This window comes from Vigna unguiculata, chromosome 5 (genome assembly GCF_037176805.1).
Source record: "Vigna unguiculata cultivar grain cowpea cultivar isolate G323 ecotype 2 chromosome 5, ASM3717680v1, whole genome shotgun sequence".
Lineage (NCBI taxonomy): Eukaryota > Viridiplantae > Streptophyta > Magnoliopsida > Fabales > Fabaceae > Vigna > Vigna unguiculata.
Window position 1 is genome coordinate 15,772,798 of NC_140796.1, and position 20,916 is coordinate 15,793,713.

The 20,916-nt window shown below is 30.6% G+C and overlaps 3 protein-coding genes across 6 annotated transcripts; 1 reads left to right on the forward strand and 2 right to left on the reverse strand.

Annotated features, from left to right (window-relative positions):
- The first annotated feature begins 640 nt into the window (after window positions 1–640).
- On the forward strand, window positions 641–4,343 carry LOC114184066 (xyloglucan endotransglucosylase/hydrolase protein 2-like). Of its 2 annotated transcripts, none has more exons than XM_085673164.1 (4): window positions 641–875; window positions 2,136–2,236; window positions 3,522–3,715; window positions 3,880–4,343. In XM_085673164.1, exons 1-4 carry the CDS (start codon window positions 707–709, stop codon window positions 4,259–4,261), a joined length of 846 nt encoding a protein of 281 aa, XP_085529290.1. In that variant the 5' UTR covers window positions 641–706; the 3' UTR covers window positions 4,262–4,343. The 2 variants fall into 2 exon arrangements, with proteins under 2 accessions (XP_085529290.1, XP_027927103.1); XM_028071302.2 differs by having other exon boundaries at window positions 2,136–2,194.
- Window positions 4,344–5,071: 728 nt separating this feature from the next.
- On the reverse strand, window positions 5,072–7,457 carry LOC114184396 (acyltransferase GLAUCE-like). Its single transcript, XM_028071708.2, has 2 exons — window positions 6,993–7,457; window positions 5,072–6,001 (listed from the first exon to the last, which is right to left on the reverse strand). The coding sequence occupies exons 1-2, from the start codon at window positions 7,425–7,427 to the stop codon at window positions 5,111–5,113; spliced, it is 1,326 nt and encodes a 441-aa protein (XP_027927509.1). The 5' UTR covers window positions 7,428–7,457; the 3' UTR covers window positions 5,072–5,110.
- A 1,484-nt stretch (window positions 7,458–8,941) lies between these two features.
- LOC114185547 (uncharacterized) lies at window positions 8,942–13,175 on the reverse strand. Of its 3 annotated transcripts, none has more exons than XM_028073343.2 (7): window positions 12,776–13,175; window positions 11,807–11,868; window positions 11,434–11,699; window positions 9,839–9,913; window positions 9,598–9,660; window positions 9,397–9,448; window positions 8,942–9,152 (listed from the first exon to the last, which is right to left on the reverse strand). In XM_028073343.2, the coding sequence occupies exons 1-6, from the start codon at window positions 12,880–12,882 to the stop codon at window positions 9,404–9,406; spliced, it is 618 nt and encodes a 205-aa protein (XP_027929144.1). In that variant the 5' UTR covers window positions 12,883–13,175; the 3' UTR covers window positions 8,942–9,152; window positions 9,397–9,403. The 3 variants fall into 3 exon arrangements, with proteins under 3 accessions (XP_027929144.1, XP_027929143.1, XP_027929142.1); XM_028073342.2 differs by having other exon boundaries at window positions 9,392–9,448; XM_028073341.2 differs by lacking the exon at window positions 8,942–9,152 and having other exon boundaries at window positions 9,184–9,448.
- Window positions 13,176–20,916: the final 7,741 nt, after the last annotated feature.

Consider the following 20,916-nt stretch of genomic DNA (forward strand, 5'->3'; position numbering starts at 1 on the left):
AGAATAACTATAAATACTCGCAAATATAAAAATAAATGAGAACTTTTTTCAACAAATGTGTAATTGGATAAAACTCTTTTAAACAGAACCGAGAAGAGATAAACACTACCTACAGTCCTTACCTAACCCACTACAAGAAAAAATGGGTCATCACTAACTCCAACTCAAAGCAAATATGCGTAATGCAATAAAAGTGTCCTGAGAAATTTTTGCAAGCAATTGAAGCTTTATTATGAAACATGGCATAATATCTACATTTTCTCAAAATAAAAATATTCGATAATTGATTGCACAGCAATGGAAGAGCTGGAATCTTGTGGATTTTTGTTATGTAAGTCTAGAAAAACCCAATTACATCCAAAAGAGGGAAAAAGACAAAATTTGTGATTGAAGTTTTTGTTTTAGAGTTAACCATATTGTGATGAAAGTTTATTTTATTATAACAATAATGAATATATGAAGCTACGAAAAGTCGCCATTTACATTGCTTCTGAAGAAAGCCCTAATGATGTGGTTTGTTATGGACGATAGTAATATTGAGAAGTCAATGGCGTATTGGCCATGCAATTATGGGTCATTGCATGCATCTTTCCATTTAAAATAGACCTTACATCATCACATGTCTATATAACATGGATGTGCATAACTTTGCAAACAACATATAATAAGAATATTTTTCAATGTTCTAATATTCAAAAATAGTATTATGGATTCTCAATTCTTCATTTTCCTTCTCCTTCTTCATGCTGTTGTGCAAGGAAAGATGGACACAGAAACAAGGTTCGATCAAAACTATGAGGTTATTTGGGGTGATGATCATGTTGTGTCTTTAAACCAAGGGAGACAAATTCAGCTCACAATGGATAACTCTTCAGGTTAATATAACATGTCTTTTTTGTTTGCATCTACTTTTATTTTTCAATTATCTTTTACTTTATATACTTTAGTATTCTCCCCCCCTAAATAATTCTTTTTCAGTAATAGGATAAATAAAACACTTTGTTTAATCTTTGTTTATATATATATTGAATATGTGAAACAGATATTGATCAATCATTCAGAAGGACAAAAAAAGTTTGTACGTATTGAACTTTAAGATGTAAAAACTTTTATGCTATGTTTTACTGTTAAAACAATTTACACTTTGTTATAAAAAGGTTCATATTTCAAAACGTAAAATATGTTTGTATTTTAAATTTGAATATAACATTAGAATTTATTCATATTTTAAATTTATAGATAAGTAGATATAATCTTTTCGATGTGATGACGTTAAACTTTTTTAATGTTAAGAGACATTTTTTGTTTATATTTGAACCGAAAAATGTCAAATAATTCAAATGTCTGACATGAACTATCCATTAATATATAAAAGAAATCTTAATAAAATTAAGTTAGAACAATTATCTATATTTATTTTTAAAATTTTGGACTATATAAAATTTTAGAATATAAATAAATTTTAATTTTACCGCAAAGTTTAGTACCTAAAAATATATTAAATATTTTTTTTAAGTTTTTGAAGAGATCAAAATATCTAAAATGCCCTTTATATTTAATATACTTATTATTGTTGATATAAAAAACGAAAAATTAAACTAAAAAAATCATGACTGAAATTTTTATGCAAAAGTGATGCGGGACGTTATTATTAAATCATATTCGAGATTACTATAATTAAAATATGTAAAGTCGGTGATTCTTGTTTTTAGGTTGAACTAGTATTACAAAATCAAATAAAAGCTGATAAAATAACCAAAAAAATCAATAAATTACCCCTTAGTAATCTTTAAATAAACAGAATTACAAATTCTCTTTTAAATAAAAAGAGAAAACATTACCCCCTTAGTAAATAAGAAATAAGAAAATAAACATATAAAGTAATTTCATTGAAACTATATTTTCTCTCAATTTTTTTTTTTTTTTGTATTCTTTCAATTGGTATGAAAAAATGATGAAAAAATTGTTGGAGGTTTCTTCTCCTTTCTTTAGTGGTAGCACAAATATATTGTTTTATACATATACATATATATGTTTTCAACATATATGACTTAATTATTTGATTAGCCACTGGATCAATGAATTTAAGTAAGTTATTATTTAACATTTGGTGTTAATTATTTTTTATTATACAGGATCTGGATTTGGATCAAAGATGGCATATGGGTCTGGATTTTTTCATATGAGGATCAAAGTACCAAACAGAAATTCTGCTGGAGTTGTCACAGCTTATTACGTGAATTCTCTTAACTTTAATCCTACTTAATTAAGAGATAATAATCTCATACATGCACATATTTTAATTCCATCGCAAGAAAATTTAATATTACGACTTTCAAAGGTCAAACTCATTCAAGTACCAATGTTTAGAAGGCTTTCTTTATAAAAACGCTTTCTACAGTAGAAAAGCGTTTGAGGCAAAAATTAAAATTTATAGAAATTTACTTACATAATCTTTTAAAAGTTTTGTTTTTAAATTGTACATAAGTTAATCTTTAATTATGAAGAAGTTAATGTTAGTTCCTTCAGATCTTTTAGAAAGAATTTATGCACAAACTCGTTTTAACTTGTAAAAAGTATATTTATATTTTTTTTTCTTTTTCTCATGATTTTGGAAACTCCTGTCGAAACAAATCCTGTGAAGATACTTGGGCATAGTCGAAAGAATTTACAAAAGAATGAAAAATTAAATACATTTTTTTAAGTTAATAATTGGTTGACGTTGCCTCGTAATTTTTTTAAATTCTTGTTTTCTTAATTTCTGTATAATTTAATTTTAGTTTAGAGAAAAGGCTTTTTTCTTTTTTCTTTTTCCTGCTGAAAGACAAGCCATATATTGTCAACATCATCCCACACGAAATGTCTTTATGCAAAACTAGCATATGTGTGTCTATGTATATTTTTTAAGTTTTAAGAAAAAAAAATTATAAATTGTAAATATTAATGCAAAAACTGCAAATATGATGAAGGAAAAAAATAAAAATGAAATTCACAATAATGTTAAAAAAATAAATATAGTAATTATTGTTAAAAAATCAATTAACAATATTATAAAAAATAAAATTAAAATTAATGTGTACATAAAATAGAGAATCTATATATATATATATATATATATATATATATATATATATAGATTATTAACTTTTAAAAAGAAAAAAAATTTAAAAATACAACATTCATAGTTATTACAGCTCCTCACAAAAATGGGCAAAAAATTGTATTATATTTATATAAGGAACTAGCTGAATTTAATCAATATACTTATTTTGCACTCTAATAATTAGGATTTTTGTTTTCATTAATAAGTTGTTTAAATCACATTTCTGATAAAAAAAAAGATTAAGTTCTGATAAAGAATGATCCTCTGCAGAAAGTAGAATTCAAGAGCTCAACAATTAAGACAAAATTTGCATTCATTTTACCTACAATAGTTTGATATCTTCCCTATTTATTCTGCATAACTAAAAGTTTGTATTGAATTGTGTTCCAAAGTTGTTAATGTGTTTGATGTATTGCAGTTAAGTTCAGAAGGAAGTAAGCATGATGAGTTGGATTTTGAATTCTTGGGCAACAGAGAAGGGAAGCCATATAGATTACAAACCAATGTATTTGTAGATGGCCAAGGGAATAGAGAGCAAAGAATTCGTCTTTGGTTTGACCCTTCTGCAGATTTTCACAGTTATAGAATTCTTTGGAACCAACATCAAATTGTGTAAGATGCATTACATTTCTTTTCTTTTTCAAGAGAGGAGATTCACCAACTTTCTCAATTTTCATGATAAAAATGGGAGTGTGTTTTCAGAAAGTTGAAGATGATGAATTTGAGAAGTTTTTATAAGCACTTCTTTTATGCATGTATCTGAAATGAATTGGCAGATTTTACGTGGATAACGTGCCCATTAGGGTGTACAGGAAAAAGACAAATATTGGGGTGGGATACCCATCAAAGGCAATGCAGATAGAAGCAACTTTGTGGGATGCAGAAAGCTGGGCAACAAATGGAGGCAAAACCAAAACTGATTGGAGTTATGCACCATTCAAAGCTAATTTCCAAGGTTTTGATGTCAGTGCCTGTCAAGTTTTAACCTCAAATGCCAAAAATTGTTCTTCTGATAACTACTGGTGGAATAGCCAGAAGTTTTGGCAGTTGGATCCTTTAAGACAAAGTCAATATGAACGTATCAAACATAAGTATATGACCTATGATTATTGTACTGATAGGAAACGCTACCCTGAGATTCCCTTGGAGTGCCTTTAATTAACTCATGTATATGTTTCAAAAGATTGAATCATTTGCAACTACTGCTATTGGAATTGAAATAGTATATCTTTTCAGTGAATTTGTTTACTAAATGTTAGTATAAGAAAATGTTGTGGAATAGTCCAAACAAATTTATCATACAAGTGTCTACCACACAATGATATATATATATATATATATATATATATATATATTGCATTCAAATTAATTATTAAAGTAGTTTAATGATATATACAGTTTTTTTTTTATATATATTAGGGTAAAATTTGCCCAGAAATTACAAAAATAGGAATTCATAAAATAATTACTAGTCATGCACCACCGAAATGTGTGGACTCATGACAATTTCAAAAGAAAAATTGTGAGGTCTTCATATGATTTCTTCATAAATTTTTGAAAAAGTTAAAGTCGTTAGGAGTCATGTTGATTTCAAAGTTAATATTTTGTATTGTGAAATTGTCAATTACAACTTGAGAAAAAAATATTAACACGAGATGACTCATGATGACTTCACTTTTTCATAAATTCACGAAACAGTGGACTACTCACGATCTTGTTTTTGAAGTCGTCATGAGTCCACACGACGTAGTCCGTAACTAGTAATTATTTTCTGACTTATCCATTTTCATAATTTTTGGACAAATTTGTCCCATAAACCATGTATAAAACATTGTTTTAAGCATATGAATTACTTTACTTTATGAATGATCTCTTAAACCAGATGAAACTAGCATAAGCATCTCAACAATGGTCCAAAACCTTAAGCAATCACTGAGAGAAGTAACAAACAGTTCATCTTATGGGATTAACAACACTACTATAACTCATAGAAATGTGAAACAAGATCTAAATCTGAAGCATTATCCTACTAAACTCTTGCATTTGATCCTCAGGCAAATCAAGGCAAATGTTAATGCCTCCTTGATCTTGTGGCCCTGGCAATAGCATGACCAAACCAGGCTTAACTTCTAGAGGAGTAGCACACTTTAGTCTACCCCATGCAAAAAGCTGTTCCTCTAACCCCAATCTCCACCATGCCACCAAGGAAAAACTATCTTCCATACAAGGTGCTCCTTTATTCACTTCTAACCAATCTATCCCTGACTTAATGTACTCATCATTCAACCTTTCAAGCCCTTCTTGCACCTTCCTTATGTGACATGCATCTTCTAGCTCCTTCAGCTCCCTCACTGTTGCTCTTGCAAAACCAGGCACCAATGCATTTCCTGCAAACCCATCTGGGAGTTCAGGAACAACCTTTTTCCTCACATCCACTGGAAACAGCATTGTGGACACTTTTTCCTCTGACATCCTTGTTGCAATGCTCCTTGCCTTCCATATTTTTGCAGCAACAACCTGAAAAGTGCTTGTGTTCTTTAAGGTTTTGTCCTCCTCCAGGGCTTTCTTTTTGAAGCTACCAATGCTCTGTGGCGACAAATGAAGAACATGAATCTGGTTTTCTTGCAGGGATTGTTTGACATTGGTACCACTTTTTCCTCTGAGAGTGAACAAGTTGTGTGTCACAGTGGATTTTGAGTACTCAAAATGTGGATGGCTTACAATTGGAGGGGTTCTTGCTCTCAGCAGAGTTCTATCTGCATTAGGTACTGTGATGAGATCCTCACCTCGTGTTAATGCACCTAAGTTTACCTCAAAATCTCTTATTGCAAAACCGTCCAAAGTGCAGTGATTGTAGTGAGAAGCAAGTGCCAAACTTCCACAACCAAACTGAGTCAGCTGTGATAAACAACAAATAATGTACTTCACTTACAGTGCTTATTCTTTGCATTTATTTAGATTTGATGTCTGAAATAGCTTATTCATCAGATTTAAAATTGTGGCATAAATGCTTGTGTAGTTATATGGAACAATTTATGAAAAAAAAAAACAAAAAACAGTTTATAGTATGGTGATAAGTTATTTGTAACTTATTTCAGTAAAATCTCTTTGTGGAAACATAACTTATATGAGAATAGTTTAACTATATTCCTTTTTCAATTAATCTACGAACTATAAGTTGTTTATAGTGATTCTGTTTCGATCTCAAGTACTTCGAGTGACATCGTTAGATTCGATCATGAGTCTTTTGAGTGACATTTTTAGAATCAATTCCCACATCCGAAGTATTATCATTTGGAGTATCAAACTCTACCACAATTTTATCTTTAGAAGACATTTCAAAGAGTGAAAATAGAAAGACATATTTAAACTTCTCTTAACCTTAACACTTAAGCAATGTAGGATTGGCGGATGTATCGGAACAAATCCTTCATACTTTTGTGTTTAAGAATCAAGATGGAGAAATGAATTCATTGAATGGATATACAAGAAGCTCGTATAATTGGATCAAGATAATTTTAAAGGTCTGTTGTTACACAGGCATGCAAGTTGTAGCAACACGCAAAATCATTTGAATCAAATTGTTTAAACAAGTTTGTAGTTTTATTATATGTGACTCTTTTCCATTTTGACATGCTTAAAATTTTTCTTTATGATTTTATTCCACACTCAGCACACTAATCTCATTGTTTTGGTATCTATAAGATTTTAATCTTTTGAATCTTTATCAACTACATCATCACTTAAAACTGAACTTCACCTTAGAGACTAAAATGCATGGAAATGAAGTGTACAAACAGATAAAAAACTTGAACAAAGAATGAATATAAGGATGAAAAACATTCAATACTGAAAACATGAGTTTGACAGAAGTAAAAGGAGCCTAAACCTGTAAGGATGCAAGGGGTTTTTCTTTGAGATCAGTTTCTTGGTCACACCCTTCATGCAGAAAAACAACTAATTCCCTCAACTGTGGATTAGGTGCAGAAATCACACCAAATTCACTCAATTTTCTGTCAGTTCTTGCAGCTGCAACTACAATGCCAGCACCATTACAGTCAATTTCAAATCTCTGAGTCTCTTCCAAACTTGGCACTAGTCTACCAGCCATAAAATCATACTGCACAAGCATTTTACCAAGTGCACTGTATAATTTGCTACAAATCTCACTGAAACTCATTTGGGTGTTTGGAGGGTCAAAAAAGGAGGCAGAATCTTGGTAAACAACAAGGGACAGATCAATATTTGACAAGAACATTCTCTTGCGTGGTGTAGGTTGTTCAGGAACAACCACAATTTTCTCTACCAGTTCAATCTTACCCATTCCACGAAATAACACCAACCAAGATTTTTAGCCACTAATACACACTTTTTTGTTCATTGGTGAATAAATGGGAATTTGGCAAAATATATATAACATGATTTTGACAATGTGAGGAGAATTCAGTTTCGTAATATTAATTACTCTTAACTTACACTGATTCCTGTGTGTTGTTAACGTACATGGAGTTATGTATAATACTTTTCTACACAAATGTGTTTTTATTATTTGTTCATACAGATATTGTGTAACTCACTGCACTTACATTTATTTCTCGGCATGTGACAAGATGTAACTATTGAAGGTAAATTATTTACTTTGGTTACAGTTTTAACTACATCATGTTACTTTTTCCTTTTGTGATATTTGAAACCATAAATGCTAGTTTTGTCTGAAACTTTCCTTTTCCATCTCTCACTAGTCAAACCATTTTATTCTCAATAGTACATCTCACATTCACTGTTTATCTCTACCATTGCTTGCATTTTTTTTAATATGAATAAGTAATGCTTGAATGATGATTAAAAACGCTATTATCATTAAACTTTAACTTTTGTATTAATTAAATTCAAACATAATTACTTTGAATAATTTCGTAGTTTTTTATTTTATTACAAAAATAATATTAAATGGGATCACTTATTTTAAGATTATTCATATATATATATATATATATATATATATATATATATATATTATGTAATTTTATTAATAAATTTGAAATTAAGTCAAAACAAAATAAGCATTTCATATTTGCTTTTTTTTATTATTTGAAAACTGATTATGGGAAAACATTAATTTACTTTACGTTACAACATCCTTTTCAGTTTATTGAAAAATACTGTAAGGATGAGTTACCCATACTCTAACATTAATTATTATTACTACTATTATTATTATTAAAATAAAAGCATATTAATTGAGAATTAAAACTAAATGCAAAATATCTTAAAGTTGAGTCCAAATTATTAAACCTATGAAAATATTGTTTGCAACTATACCAGTTTTATCTTTAATTTTCAAATACAATACGAACTGTTTTTAATTTTTTTAATCAAGAATTCAACACGTGTCAGCAAATTTATAACCACTCAAACACTTTTGGTGACTAACTACAACTAGAATTTTTTTTTTTAACATTTGCGTACAACTTTATTTCTATATAGTAGTAGTATAATGAACTTCACAATACGAAAATTGGAATATTTTAATATTACATGCACTACTTGTGGCCCACTTTCACAAGCATTTTAGCACCGAGTTGTAGATAGACTTTAAATTCTTTAATAAAAGAATTTTTTTTGTAATCTATAATAATTTTACCCAATACAAACAAAATTACCTCTCACGAAAGATATGTTTGGTCTTAAAATTAACCAATACATGCACAACTCTTAGTTATTTTGATTCATCCTTGCTGTCATTTTGGTACATTTTCATTCATTTTGGATTAAATCTTTTATCTTCCAGTTGTTTGCCAAACTTGATGCAAGAGCAGTTTTAGGAGAGAAGCAAAGTTCGCAAGCTAGTTCTTTTTTTTTCCTTCTCACGAATTTACAAACACTAAAGTTGTATGGACACTCAAAATCATAAAGAGATTACATTAAAAAGGAAAAGCATGCTTGGTTTAAAAGTATAAAAGGAAAAAACTATCAATACAGGCAAACTTTGTTTTAGTCTAAGCATCCACCACCATCATCACCCATCAAATCAGGTATGTCCAGCCAGCTAAACAAAAAAAAAAAAAAAACACTATCAATTAATTTTCATGATTTTCTCTTTTAAATATCAATAGCTTGTTTAGGCCACTTTCAGCAACACATGGGAAGAAAGAAGATTGAAATGGTAATAGAAGCACCAAAAGGATTTCTAAAAAATACAAGCAAGCTTGACCAAGTCCAAAGTATAAACATAATTATAAGCCTTCTAATGTGCAGTAAGTTATAATAACAAGGGTATAGAAATACATGACCAAAATGTCAGCCTTTTGCCTCCAAGGCTAAAAGTATCTTCTTTCTTGGTCCCTGAAATCAACAAAGTATATCAGAGAATTAAGAAACGAAGAAAATGTTAATAAATTGCTTACATCAAAACTAGAGAAGGATTGATTAAGATAAATAACAATTTAGGAGTTTGTGGGAGTGAGAAATCCACGCTCCTTGATGATACGTACCATTGGTATACCCATGGCCTTGAGATCCTCATCAGTCATATGATTAAGTGCAGTCATATCAACCTAAAGAAATAGCTTTTAGTCATAAATATTTAACTTTAACTCTCTACTGTGCAATTCAAATTCAGTTATAATATTGAATTTTAGTGTAAATGTAACTACATATTTAGATTCGTTTATTTTGATTAAATCATTTCCCCTTTTGCAACCTTCTGAAAGAAAAATAAGATATATAACATACTTCTTCAGCCTGAAAACTTATGAGATACTTTTCGAGACCCAGTGACAGCAAAAATTCATCCAGTGAAGCGTCAGCCTGTTAAGCAAGAACCAGGGTTATACTGAATTTAGTTTTTTCCACAGGTAAAGAAACACATTACCTAGCAAGGAAAATTGTGGTAAAAACAACTGTTCATTTCACATAACTGAATTATTTTGCATGTGTGAATAAAATGTGGGACAGTTTCATCTATTTAAGAAGATAATATAATAAAAACAGAGATAAAAAAGAAGACTAGGAAAAAATTAAAGGATTAAATACATTAAAAGAAACTCATATCCAGGGATTATTACAATCCTGGTGTCTCCACTGTTTTTGTCTAGTTAATCAATCAGGTTGATCACAAACAAAAATGTGTCATCTACTTTCACTTACTTTCAGTATCATAATAAAAAATGTTTAGTTGTTAAAGTTATTTTCAGCCTCCCAGCAGTGTCACATCCCAGCAGATTTACAGTTCATTATGTAAAACTTACTTTTGAACCATGGGGAAATAGCTCGGATGGTCAGAAAATTAACCAGTTAGTTCAAGGGAGTTAATGACAGAGTTCTTGCATAAGAAGGCACGTTATCTGTAAAACCATTCATAGGCATAACTAACAAGTTAAGCTTACAGAGTAGTTAGTCTTTGACAAATTAAGTCCTTAATCTATTTATTTAGAGATTACTTGTTAAGTACTCATCTAATTTAGGATATAGAAGGTCGATCATGATTCATAATTAAATGAGGGGTTACTGTTAATCCTACTGCACACTAATAAACAGTACTGAGCCTAAACAGCTATTAAACATTGAATTATATAATTTTTGCCCTGCATCTAATCCTAAGCTAAAGATTTGAATTTCTAATGCTTCTTCACAAATCCGTCCTACTAAGAATTTAAGTTAACTACATGTAACTACCACTTGTGTCTTAGTTTTCAATATTACAGAAACTTTCAACATAGCACAAAATCTATGATACAATTATTGCCTTCCCATCCCATCTTTACAGCTTGACTTTTATCATAAGCATAACGTAACAGCATATTTTGCAAAAAAAATCAGTATAAAATTAGTATTACTAACGTCATACAATGCAAGACAAATTCTAGTTCCTACTGGCTAACTTCAAGTGTAATGCGACTATTCTGTTTCAAAAAAAGATGGATTCAACACATATAGGGCACAAGCAGATAATCACATATTCATTTTTGCTACTGTTACATTAGACAAAGCGTGAACGTGGCTAAAATAATCAGTCTAGTGAAATTACATGAACACATACAGTCATTGGACGTCACTCTAATAAAACACCTTAAAATTAAGGTTAGCTCACTAATATAAAGAAACCAATGAATCTGATATATCATAGTAGTAAATAATTAAAATTACTAAGGCAGTCACTGTCATTGTTCTAAAAAAATTATCACTAGTTTGTTTAACAGCAAATGAAATGCTGAATGTAGAGGGAATGGGAGCAACAAAACATGACAAACACTACAACCAATATCCCTGCAAGAGCATTCTAGAAAATCTTGATCAAACAATAAACAAGAAATATGTCAACAATATACCTTTCGAGACACCTTTTTAGGAGTTGGGTTAGCTGATCTTTTGATATGTACTGAAGGAGTCTCAACATCGATACTTTTACTGCTTGGTTTAGCACTGGCTTTAGGCTTTGGTGGGTCATAGTTTTTAGGTTGTGGAGTCATTGTCCCTGATAGCCTTTCACGGAGATCCCTCTCAACAGGAAAAGAACTCTTTCCAGTTTGACCTCCAGGATGCAGGCCTTTCTTTTGAAGCTTGAATCGAAGATCTTGAGCAGTGACCTTGCGATCTTCACAAGTCATTAACACACAGTCAAAACCCATAAAATCAACTATCGGCATCCAACAAGAGCAGCAACTTATACTTGCATATGAGAATAACATAATCAATCCATACTATAGAGCTGGTGTTCATCATCGTCATAGAGATCATGTTTCCACTTGTCGTCTTGCCTCTGCCTGCAAAAATCATGATTGGGATACATCACCAGGTCTTTAGTTTAAATAGGCATTTAAGTTTGCAACATAGAAGGTCCACAGTGCTAAACAATCAAGTAGAACAAAGTGAATACAAATAAAACAGAAATAATCCATCCAATGAATGAGCATTGGTCCTAAAAGGTTTCCCCCACGACCAAGATTGCCAGGTGTATTGATCCACCCTTCCCACCTCATGAAAGCAAACAATTCAATGAGTACGATTGCAATTAAGACAGACACACTCATAATGAAGTACCTGTAAAGAAAAACCTAAAAATAACACCCTCCCCCCGCACACTAAACACGAAGGGCACAAAATATCTAACAGAGCATCATCGAACTCCACATTCAAAGCATACAAATCACATGGCACAACACCAAAACAATGAACGAACAATTTCAAACAAAAATACTCACACTGCTTATATAATCAAAGAGGCTCTAAGCCAATCAGACAATGAGAATCCAGTAATCCTCTGATTGAAAATTAAAATCAACCCTCAATAACACCCACTGCATCATAATAAGCACCCACCCCAGACAAGTATTTACGACAGTTTCACCTCTAAAGGAACTCCTCCCGGCTCCAGGCCAAGCCTTTTCCCCAATTGCTCAATTCCACACATAGAAGACCACATAAAGACAAAGCAGTTCTCCAAACACCTTCACTAACCTAACTCATGAACCCTTATCACTCCAATCCCTTGCCAACAGTAGACAGAGACATTAAAAAAGATAAACAAAACCCCTCACAACAATCACACCAAAATCAGGCACCACTAAGTCAACCCACACCATCAAAAAATCCAGAATGCAACACCTATATTATCTTTCCACTGTGGAAATAAAAATAATTCATATGCAGTAATAATAACAACACAATAACCTCTTTCCGGTGACTTTGTGTTGGCGAGTAGAATCAGTGAGGAAATTCCCATCAAGACGCTCTTTCACTGACCTCCGAGTTCCAGTCTCCACCCGATCAGAATACATCCTTTGCGTTTGTTTCAAATGAAACCTAAACCTAAACCTAAACACAAACACTTGCTGAAGGTGGACGAATCCAAACTGTGATACGGTTGGTTGCAGAGAATCAAAACCCTATGAATTTGATGAAAAAATGGAAAAATAATAAGAACACTGGTCCTTGGAGATTGCAAATTTCACCCCAAAAACGAAAACAAAACAAGAAGAGAAAAATTTGCTTTGGAATTTGGGAGCTGTGAGAGTCTATCAAGTCTCAATGGGGTCGCAGATAGAAGAAAAGATAGTGAATGGTAACCAATAAGGTCGAGTTTGGCGTGGATGCCTTTATAAAAAGATATTGGATTTGGGAATTGTAGTTGGGAATAAATAAACAATCATTCCTTCATAATTAATTGACTTTTCCGAAAACAAAATTCTTTGAGATTATAATCGTTTTTAACAGTAAAAATTATTAAGATTGATTAAATGTATATAAAATACATTTAATTTTATAATAATTCTTTTACCATATAAAACGTTAGTTTTTTATTTATACGGTGAGAACATATTCACTTTTTTATAATAATAAAAAAAATTATAATTTTAGAGTGAATATAAATAATTTTTATAATTTTATATTTGTTTCTTTTGTAGTTATTTTATAATTAAAAAAATATTTAAGTTTAAGAAAACACTTAAATAAAAAAACTGCCAAATTTTAAAAAAAAATACTTAAAATGTAAAATTAATAAAATAATTATTTTAATTTAAATAATTTTTTATTTAAATGATAGAATTGAGAAACAAACGTAGACATAAAAAGGAGAATTCCTTTATATTTAATAGACATTCGGTTAAGTCCCATATTATAGATGTTGAAAATTTTGAGAAGTTATGAAAATATAACAGAGATATATGATAAATATAAGATATATGATATATTAAGGAACTTGTTATTTTATTTTATTTTATTTATATATATAAAATGTAACATAATATAAAATATTTATAATATCTCAATCTTAATTTCATAATTCTAAAATAATAACTAATTTCTAAAATTGAAATATATTTTTTAAATCAGAAATATTTTCTAAAAATTAATTGAAATAAAATCAAATATTAAGTAAATATTCTCAACAATGAGTTATATAATAAACCTTATAAAAGATCGAACAAATTATGAATGAGACTACCTTACAGGAGGAGCCTACTATTGAATTCGATGATAGTGAATTTGAAATTAATTTGGACGAAATTGAAGTTGACCAACGCGATGTTGTCTTCAAATCACTAGAAAGTGTTATCAACCTTGATGACAACATGAGGAATTGAAAGATTCCCTTTATTTATCATGAAATCTCACTCCAAATTAGCAAAAATAATGTCTCCTTGCATAATATGGATTCCTAACATTCATGATCTGGATGTGAATGAGTCGAATTACTTATCCCTCAATCTTTTAGTGAATTATCTCTCCAAGGATTGTGAAAGATGTTCCACTAGAAATATTCTTGTTATTGGTTTATATGAGTCTATTAATGCACACTAAATGACTTTATTCATTCTCTAATCAGACGAGTCTTGCAATATACATTAGACAAGTTTGTTCATATACTGATTAGACAAGTTTAACAATACACATAAGACGAGTGTGTTCATATACTTATAAAACGAATTTAACAACACATATTAGACGAGTTTAACAATGTACTAATTAGACGAGTCTAGTAATATACATTAGACTAGTTTGTTCATACATTAATTTGTATTTTTCTACATATTCTTTATTACTTTTGGGAGTTTGTCCTATATTTTTGAACATGTTTTATCTTTAGTATTTTTACAAAAGTTTACTATTTATATTTTTATAGACATATTGGCTTTCTAAACTTATAAATCATTTTTTTCAGGTTGGTTGGGTTCAAAACTTAACTATAAACTTAAAATATTTATTATTCATTTCCTCAACCTTTAAATATATTTTAATAAATAAATAAGCAAATAAACAGCAATCCATGCATAGGCAAACTTTTTGACTCTGTTAATGATATATGATTACATAGACCAAGACATAAAATGGTAAAAAGTTAAAGAATATTCCTATATTAAGGTTTTCTATAGTACATGAAAATAATCACCATGACATAAGAAACTGAGGTTAAATTTTATGAATGGTGTTCTTTTGGGTATGAGTCTAAGTGTGGCAAATTCTTATTTGGGACATGCTTAATAATAATCTCCCAAAAAGAGTTGAGTGTAATAATGATAGATACCTTACATGAAAGGACAGAGAAAAGAGGGGAGAAATACATAAAATACTCCAACTCACGGATGGTGAACCATAATGCACTATAAAAATGTTGAAAGTTTACAAAGGAGAATATATTTTTTTTCACGGTGAAATTCTGTAGGCATAGAAACTTATCTATGAGGGAGAATTTTCAAATATACCTAACCACCTACTTTGAATTGCGACGATTTCCTGTGTTGATTAACAAATTTTACCATTTGTCCTTGGGTTTTCTCTAGAGAGAATTTCAGCTATTTAAAGGCTTCGTCATGTGTCATCAAATCTTGTGTTATCGCTTCCACCGTAGTCTAATAGACCTAGCTAGGGAAGGGGGAGCTCAACAATACACAATTGCAACAGTGTGCACTCCGCTGCTCCTTAGTAATTGGTGTTGTACCAGTACTTAATATGTGGTATAAAATTTACCCATATTTTAGGTTGTTCGAAATTGAAGCATCTTAGATATGTTTAAATATCCTATTTAGGACCTTAGTCTAGCCATCAGTCTCTTGATGATAGGTTGTACTCATCTTAAGGTTGGTCTCTTGTAATCAAAACATTTCTTTCCAAAATAGACTTAGGAAAGTTGGATCCTAGTAGCTCACAGTGGAGGATGAAATGCCATGGAGTTTAATCATTTCCTTCACGAAAATTTCTATAGTTAGTCTTGTCGAGTATGCGGGTGTTTAATGGGAATAAAGTGAGCATATTTGTTGAGTTTAAAATCAATTGTCGTCTTCTTCATACCAATCCAATAAACTGATTGAGCTATACATCTATTAGTGCGAAAAACTCCTTAATGTCACCCTAAGTAAGTTGTATGATATTCATGTAACAATGTTGGAATCCACTTGGAAGGCGTTGACAAAACTACTCTACTAATCCTTATGAGATGCCTGAATTTCTCATTCTCACTGTGCTGCTAACACCAGTGGTCCCTTGCAAATTACTATCAGTTTTAGTGGTCTTGGCCCGAGATACAATTTTGCTCCCACCATGATAACGAAAGTTTGAAAATTTGCCACAGAAGACAATCATGTTGCTTGTCATGATTCTTTCATAGCATCTTCCACATCATGTTCAATTTCTATTACTCTAATCATTTTCGTTAGATTATGTGATCGAATCTGGTTTTGGATATTAGATTGCAGCCTAACAAAGAAATACTTAACAATTGTTGTTTTGATGTTTGCAAAACTTGGGACACCATTCATTCAAATTCTCTGATGTAGTCCTTGACCGTGACCTTCTCATATTGGTGTATAGCAACCAACTTTTCTAAGATCGTAATTTGCTTTCGACCTTTAAATCTTCTACTTAAAGCTATTGTAAAATCCTCCTAAGAAGAATTATTGTTATTCTGATGCCAAAACTTAAACCAATGATATGCATTCCCTTTCATGATAATCAAAGTCAGACACAGTTTTGTGAGTATTGAAAAAATGACGAGAAGGGGTGGTGAAATTGACTTATTAAAAACTTTGATTAGTTTTGAAAGCTTAAAACAGCTTTAACTTGAATCAAATGAATCACGAAATGAGGATGCAATAGCTATTGGACTACACACTTTTAATCAATCAAAAACATGAACAATCGGCTAATTTCATTAAATAGTTAACAATACAATACAAATCAACATATCAAAATATTAAATCAGTCGACTAAAATGCTAGGAATTCTACAAAACTTTGAATTTACAGTTTAAACCAAAAGCAACACAAAAGACTTATCAAGATTGATTCAAATAAGAAATACAAATATGAGTCAAGCCTCATGTCATGCTAGATTACACAAGAACACTTAAAAGAATATACCAACTACAATTCTTGAAATTTTAAAGCACAAATCAAAAAGAGAACGGATAGAGTCAAGCACAAGGACACATTTTTTTATACTGGTTCACTCAAATCTAAGCTACATCCAGTTTGTCAAGGCAATCCGAGTCTGAGTTGCACTATTTCAAAAGATTTACACAGTTCACAAGATTACACTTTCAAAATAAACAAAATACACACCAAGACTCTTGAATCCCACAAGAATCTCAACAAACACATCAAGATCACACTTGCAGACCTAGAAAACCATCAAGAACCACCCAGAAACTTGAGAAAGACTAAACCTAGATTAAGGCTCTCCCTAGCCAACCAAACATCTCTCTCCAAGTTCCTAAAACAAGCAAAATTGCTCCAAGAAAGATAAAAAATCAATCACCAATGGTTGCACATCTGTATGATCTAGAGAGAGTTTTCCACATAATTCACAATGATTTCGTGTTCAAAATTTGTAAGTCTTACCCCTCTCTTTGGAAACACAGAATGTATAGTCAATTTGTTAACAAATTCAACAGGTTGATTTTTCATTCAATCTAAATTAGTCAATTGAAAAATAAATCAACTGATTGAAAATGTAACGAATAAAACTACTATAGCAAACCATTTAACTTGTTAAAAACCAATTCAACAGGTTAAAAGACACCAACTAGACCCTAGACATCTATACAATGCAAAATGGTTTACACTATGAGCACCAATCTTCAAGCTTTGTGTTCTTCATGTGAAACTCATATTTAGCTCACACTCCAAGCTTGATCAACACATGATTCATCAAGTCTTCACATCTTCATCAATTTAATCATGGTTTCAACACATTCCAATGCAATGGCTTCATACATCTTCATCAAATCTTTAAGCACTAAATCATCAAACCAGTTGTACTAACAATCTCCTCCTTATTTGATGAAGCCAACCTCCATTGAATCAACCACCATTGAATTTTTCTTAGACTCCATTGAATCTTCATTTAATTGAGGAAATACCATCTAAGCATCATCTTTCATTTCTTGCTTAAGCTTCTGAATTTGAAAAATATTTCCAAAAGCAGTACACACAAGATTGTTATATATTTATAATAATATTGCGAAAATAATAGCGTTGCAGTTGTTGCAACGTTAGCAAGCCTCCCTCCTTTTTAGGATGGTGCATGTTGTTGCAACGAGATCTTCTCCACAAGTTGATCCCACATCCACATTTTATGGGATATTTTTTTCCACACTAGACTTCAGTTACAAAGTATGGATTTTTTAAATTGATTCATCACCTATAAATAGGAGCTTAAATCCTCTTCCAAAAGATAACTTTTCTCATCTCTCCTTTTCTTATTTTCTTCCTTTTCTCTCTTCTCTTATATCCTGGGTTACTTACTCTTTGAAGAGTTTATCTTGTTAGTTTATGTTAACCTTGGGATAGATCCAAGATGTTCCTGTTGTACCCTGGGGGGTTTGCGCATATACTGCGAATAAATCCTTAAGGACAGTGTTTTTTTACAAGCCTAAGGAATTTACTTATTTATTTTCTCATCCTATTTTTACTACAATCTTAAGGATTTATCTATTACTTTATTTTGGTCCTTTGGTTCTAGATTATTTTTCGGACTACAAATGGATTATTTTTCTGACGAGAGATAAAATTATGAAGTGGGACATTTTCGCGAACACCTTCTGTCTACGAGAGTAATTTGTTTCAGTTTTTTAGTGCCATTGGTTGGTTGCAGGTTGAGGATGAGTTTCAGGGAAGAGACTAGAGATGCGAGGGATCTTCAAAAACCATTTCTCCACACAGGGAGTTGGTACAAAATGGGTTTGTGACAATCCAATATCATGGGATCCTCTACTCATGTCATTCGTGAAGGCGCTATCTCCGTCCTCTTTTGCGTCCTCATGTCGCCTTGGGTCCTATCCAATTCGGCTTCACTTGTGGTTATTCTTCTCCAACGCAAGGGCCTATAGTACACGATCTAAAGTTCATGTTTATATTAGTGAATATATGTATGTATGTTATGAATTTTATTCTCACAAGTAGTATACATAGTTTTATGTTAGGACATTACATCATTGGTATCATCCTTGATAGATCTATAAGTTATTGTTGTTGTGTTTCTTTTGTGAGAAGTTGTTTGTTTAGTTAAAAGTAGAAAGTTGTTGCTATAAGCTTATGTATGAGTTCACTAATCAAATATCTTGTTATAGTGAAGATGAGATTTAAACCTTTTATGTAACACCTAATTTTTTTAACTTTTTAAGATTTATAACTAACAAGAATTACATAATTAAAATAAACTAGATTCCTATTTATTGAAATCTCAGTGAAAATAATTTTTCTTTACAAACATAAACTTTATTGGAAAGGAAAAACATAAGACTAAAAGGCTACCCCAAACATATCTCAATATTAACCATTATTTCTAGTGTTGCGCATCTTCCTCAATATCTATATGATCATATGTTTTTATGATAAATAACGATCATCGTAAGTGAAAACCACAACCCTAGAACAAAAGGGTAAGCTAACATAACAAAGTAAAAATCTCAATTCTGAAAAATAAACTCAAAAAGTGACTAAAATCCCAAAACATTTGAAAAGTAATAACTATTTTCAAAAATCCTTTCCTTCATTAGAAGTAAAATATATAAGTTCACCAACTTAGGCTCCCAAGAATGAGAGATGAGTCACAAATGGATAAACTTAAACACTTGTCTTTACTAGCCAAAGTCTTTCCAATATCACTTTCCAAATGAGCATTTGGTCTTTCTAAGCTCAACTTAAATTCAAAATAATGGTCAATGATAATAAGTGATTGTCAAAATTTGGAGAATCACGATGCTCAAATCCTAAATTTGTCTCTTACAATGGTAAAAGGAATATCTAGTTATTGAAAGAAAGTTCATTTTTAGTTGAAAACAAAACATACAATTACGAAAACAAATAAATATGAAGGTAAAATATTTTATAGTTTTCTTGATGATTTTTCTTTCAATAGAGAGTAATTTTGTGTTTGTTAAAGGATAAATGAAAATTTTTATGTTGTTTATGCTTATTTGGAAACACCTTTAAAGGTTTGCTATACAATGTAATTTGAATTTGTCTAACATTTATTCTAATATATTCTAATATACGATAATTGACAATAATTTTTTTTTTATTACTATACAGAAAGATCATTGTTTAGACCTCAAATTCCTCTAACAAACACTTGGAATATCAATTGCTACACCATCACCTATCAAACCCGAATGAAGATTTGGAGATATGAAGCTCGAACATGCCTCTTAGAAGATGTGTCCCATGCATTTGACACATCAAACAACATTTATACGACACTATCAATAAAGTATCCAATTTAAAATATACTTTTATATCTCTAACACATTTTTTAGATGACTCCAACACATTGTTAATAAGGACAAACTATTTTCTTAAAACTCATAAACTTATTGCATAAGTTTCTATTATTCTTAGAGAAATATGAAATAAATAATATATGATCATGAATATTTAGATTATATATATATATATATATATATATATATATATATATATATATATATATATATATATATATATTATTGAAACCTTTGGGATAGTGGCATGAAAAAGTAACATACTGATGAAATTAAAAGGGATGATGAAATTGAAAGGGAGAAACAAAGTATAATAGTAAGATTTCAATGTGTAAAAGAGTCATTTAAATTATTGTTATTTTCATGTTTTAGTTTAATACTATTTTACCATATTTTAACCTGTCATCATTATAGGATTTTTTTATCGACTATTATAAAGAAGAATGGGTTATAGAGGATTTGCAACTCTCTCTTAAATAGACTGTACCAATTGATAATATTATTACTTATTATGATAAGGTTAACTTGTTCATACAAGGATTTAAATTTAAAACTCCTTAAGAAATGATCCTTCTTTAGAGACTAACTCCTA

Bases quoted from the DNA above. Each gene is read 5' to 3' on its own strand.
- LOC114184066 (XM_085673164.1), top strand. From the start codon at position 707: ATGGATTCTCAATTCTTCATTTTCCTTCTCCTTCTTCATGCTGTTGTG. The intron at 876-2,135 runs GTTAATATAACA...TTTATTATACAG, and splicing joins CACAATGGATAACTCTTCAG to GATCTGGATTTGGATCAAAG. The intron at 3,716-3,879 runs GTAAGATGCATT...ATGAATTGGCAG, and splicing joins TGGAACCAACATCAAATTGT to ATTTTACGTGGATAACGTGC.
- LOC114184396 (XM_028071708.2), bottom strand. From the start codon at position 7,427: ATGGGTAAGATTGAACTGGTAGAGAAAATTGTGGTTGTTCCTGAACAA. The intron at 6,002-6,992 runs GTTTAGGCTCCT...TGTTTATCACAG, and splicing joins AACCCCTTGCATCCTTACAG to CTGACTCAGTTTGGTTGTGG.
- LOC114185547 (XM_028073343.2), bottom strand. From the start codon at position 12,882: ATGTATTCTGATCGGGTGGAGACTGGAACTCGGAGGTCAGTGAAAGAG. The intron at 11,869-12,775 runs GTTATTGTGTTG...TGATTTTTGCAG, and splicing joins CACAAAGTCACCGGAAAGAG to GCAGAGGCAAGACGACAAGT. The intron at 9,449-9,597 runs GTACGTATCATC...TGTTGATTTCAG, and splicing joins AGGCCATGGGTATACCAATG to GGACCAAGAAAGAAGATACT.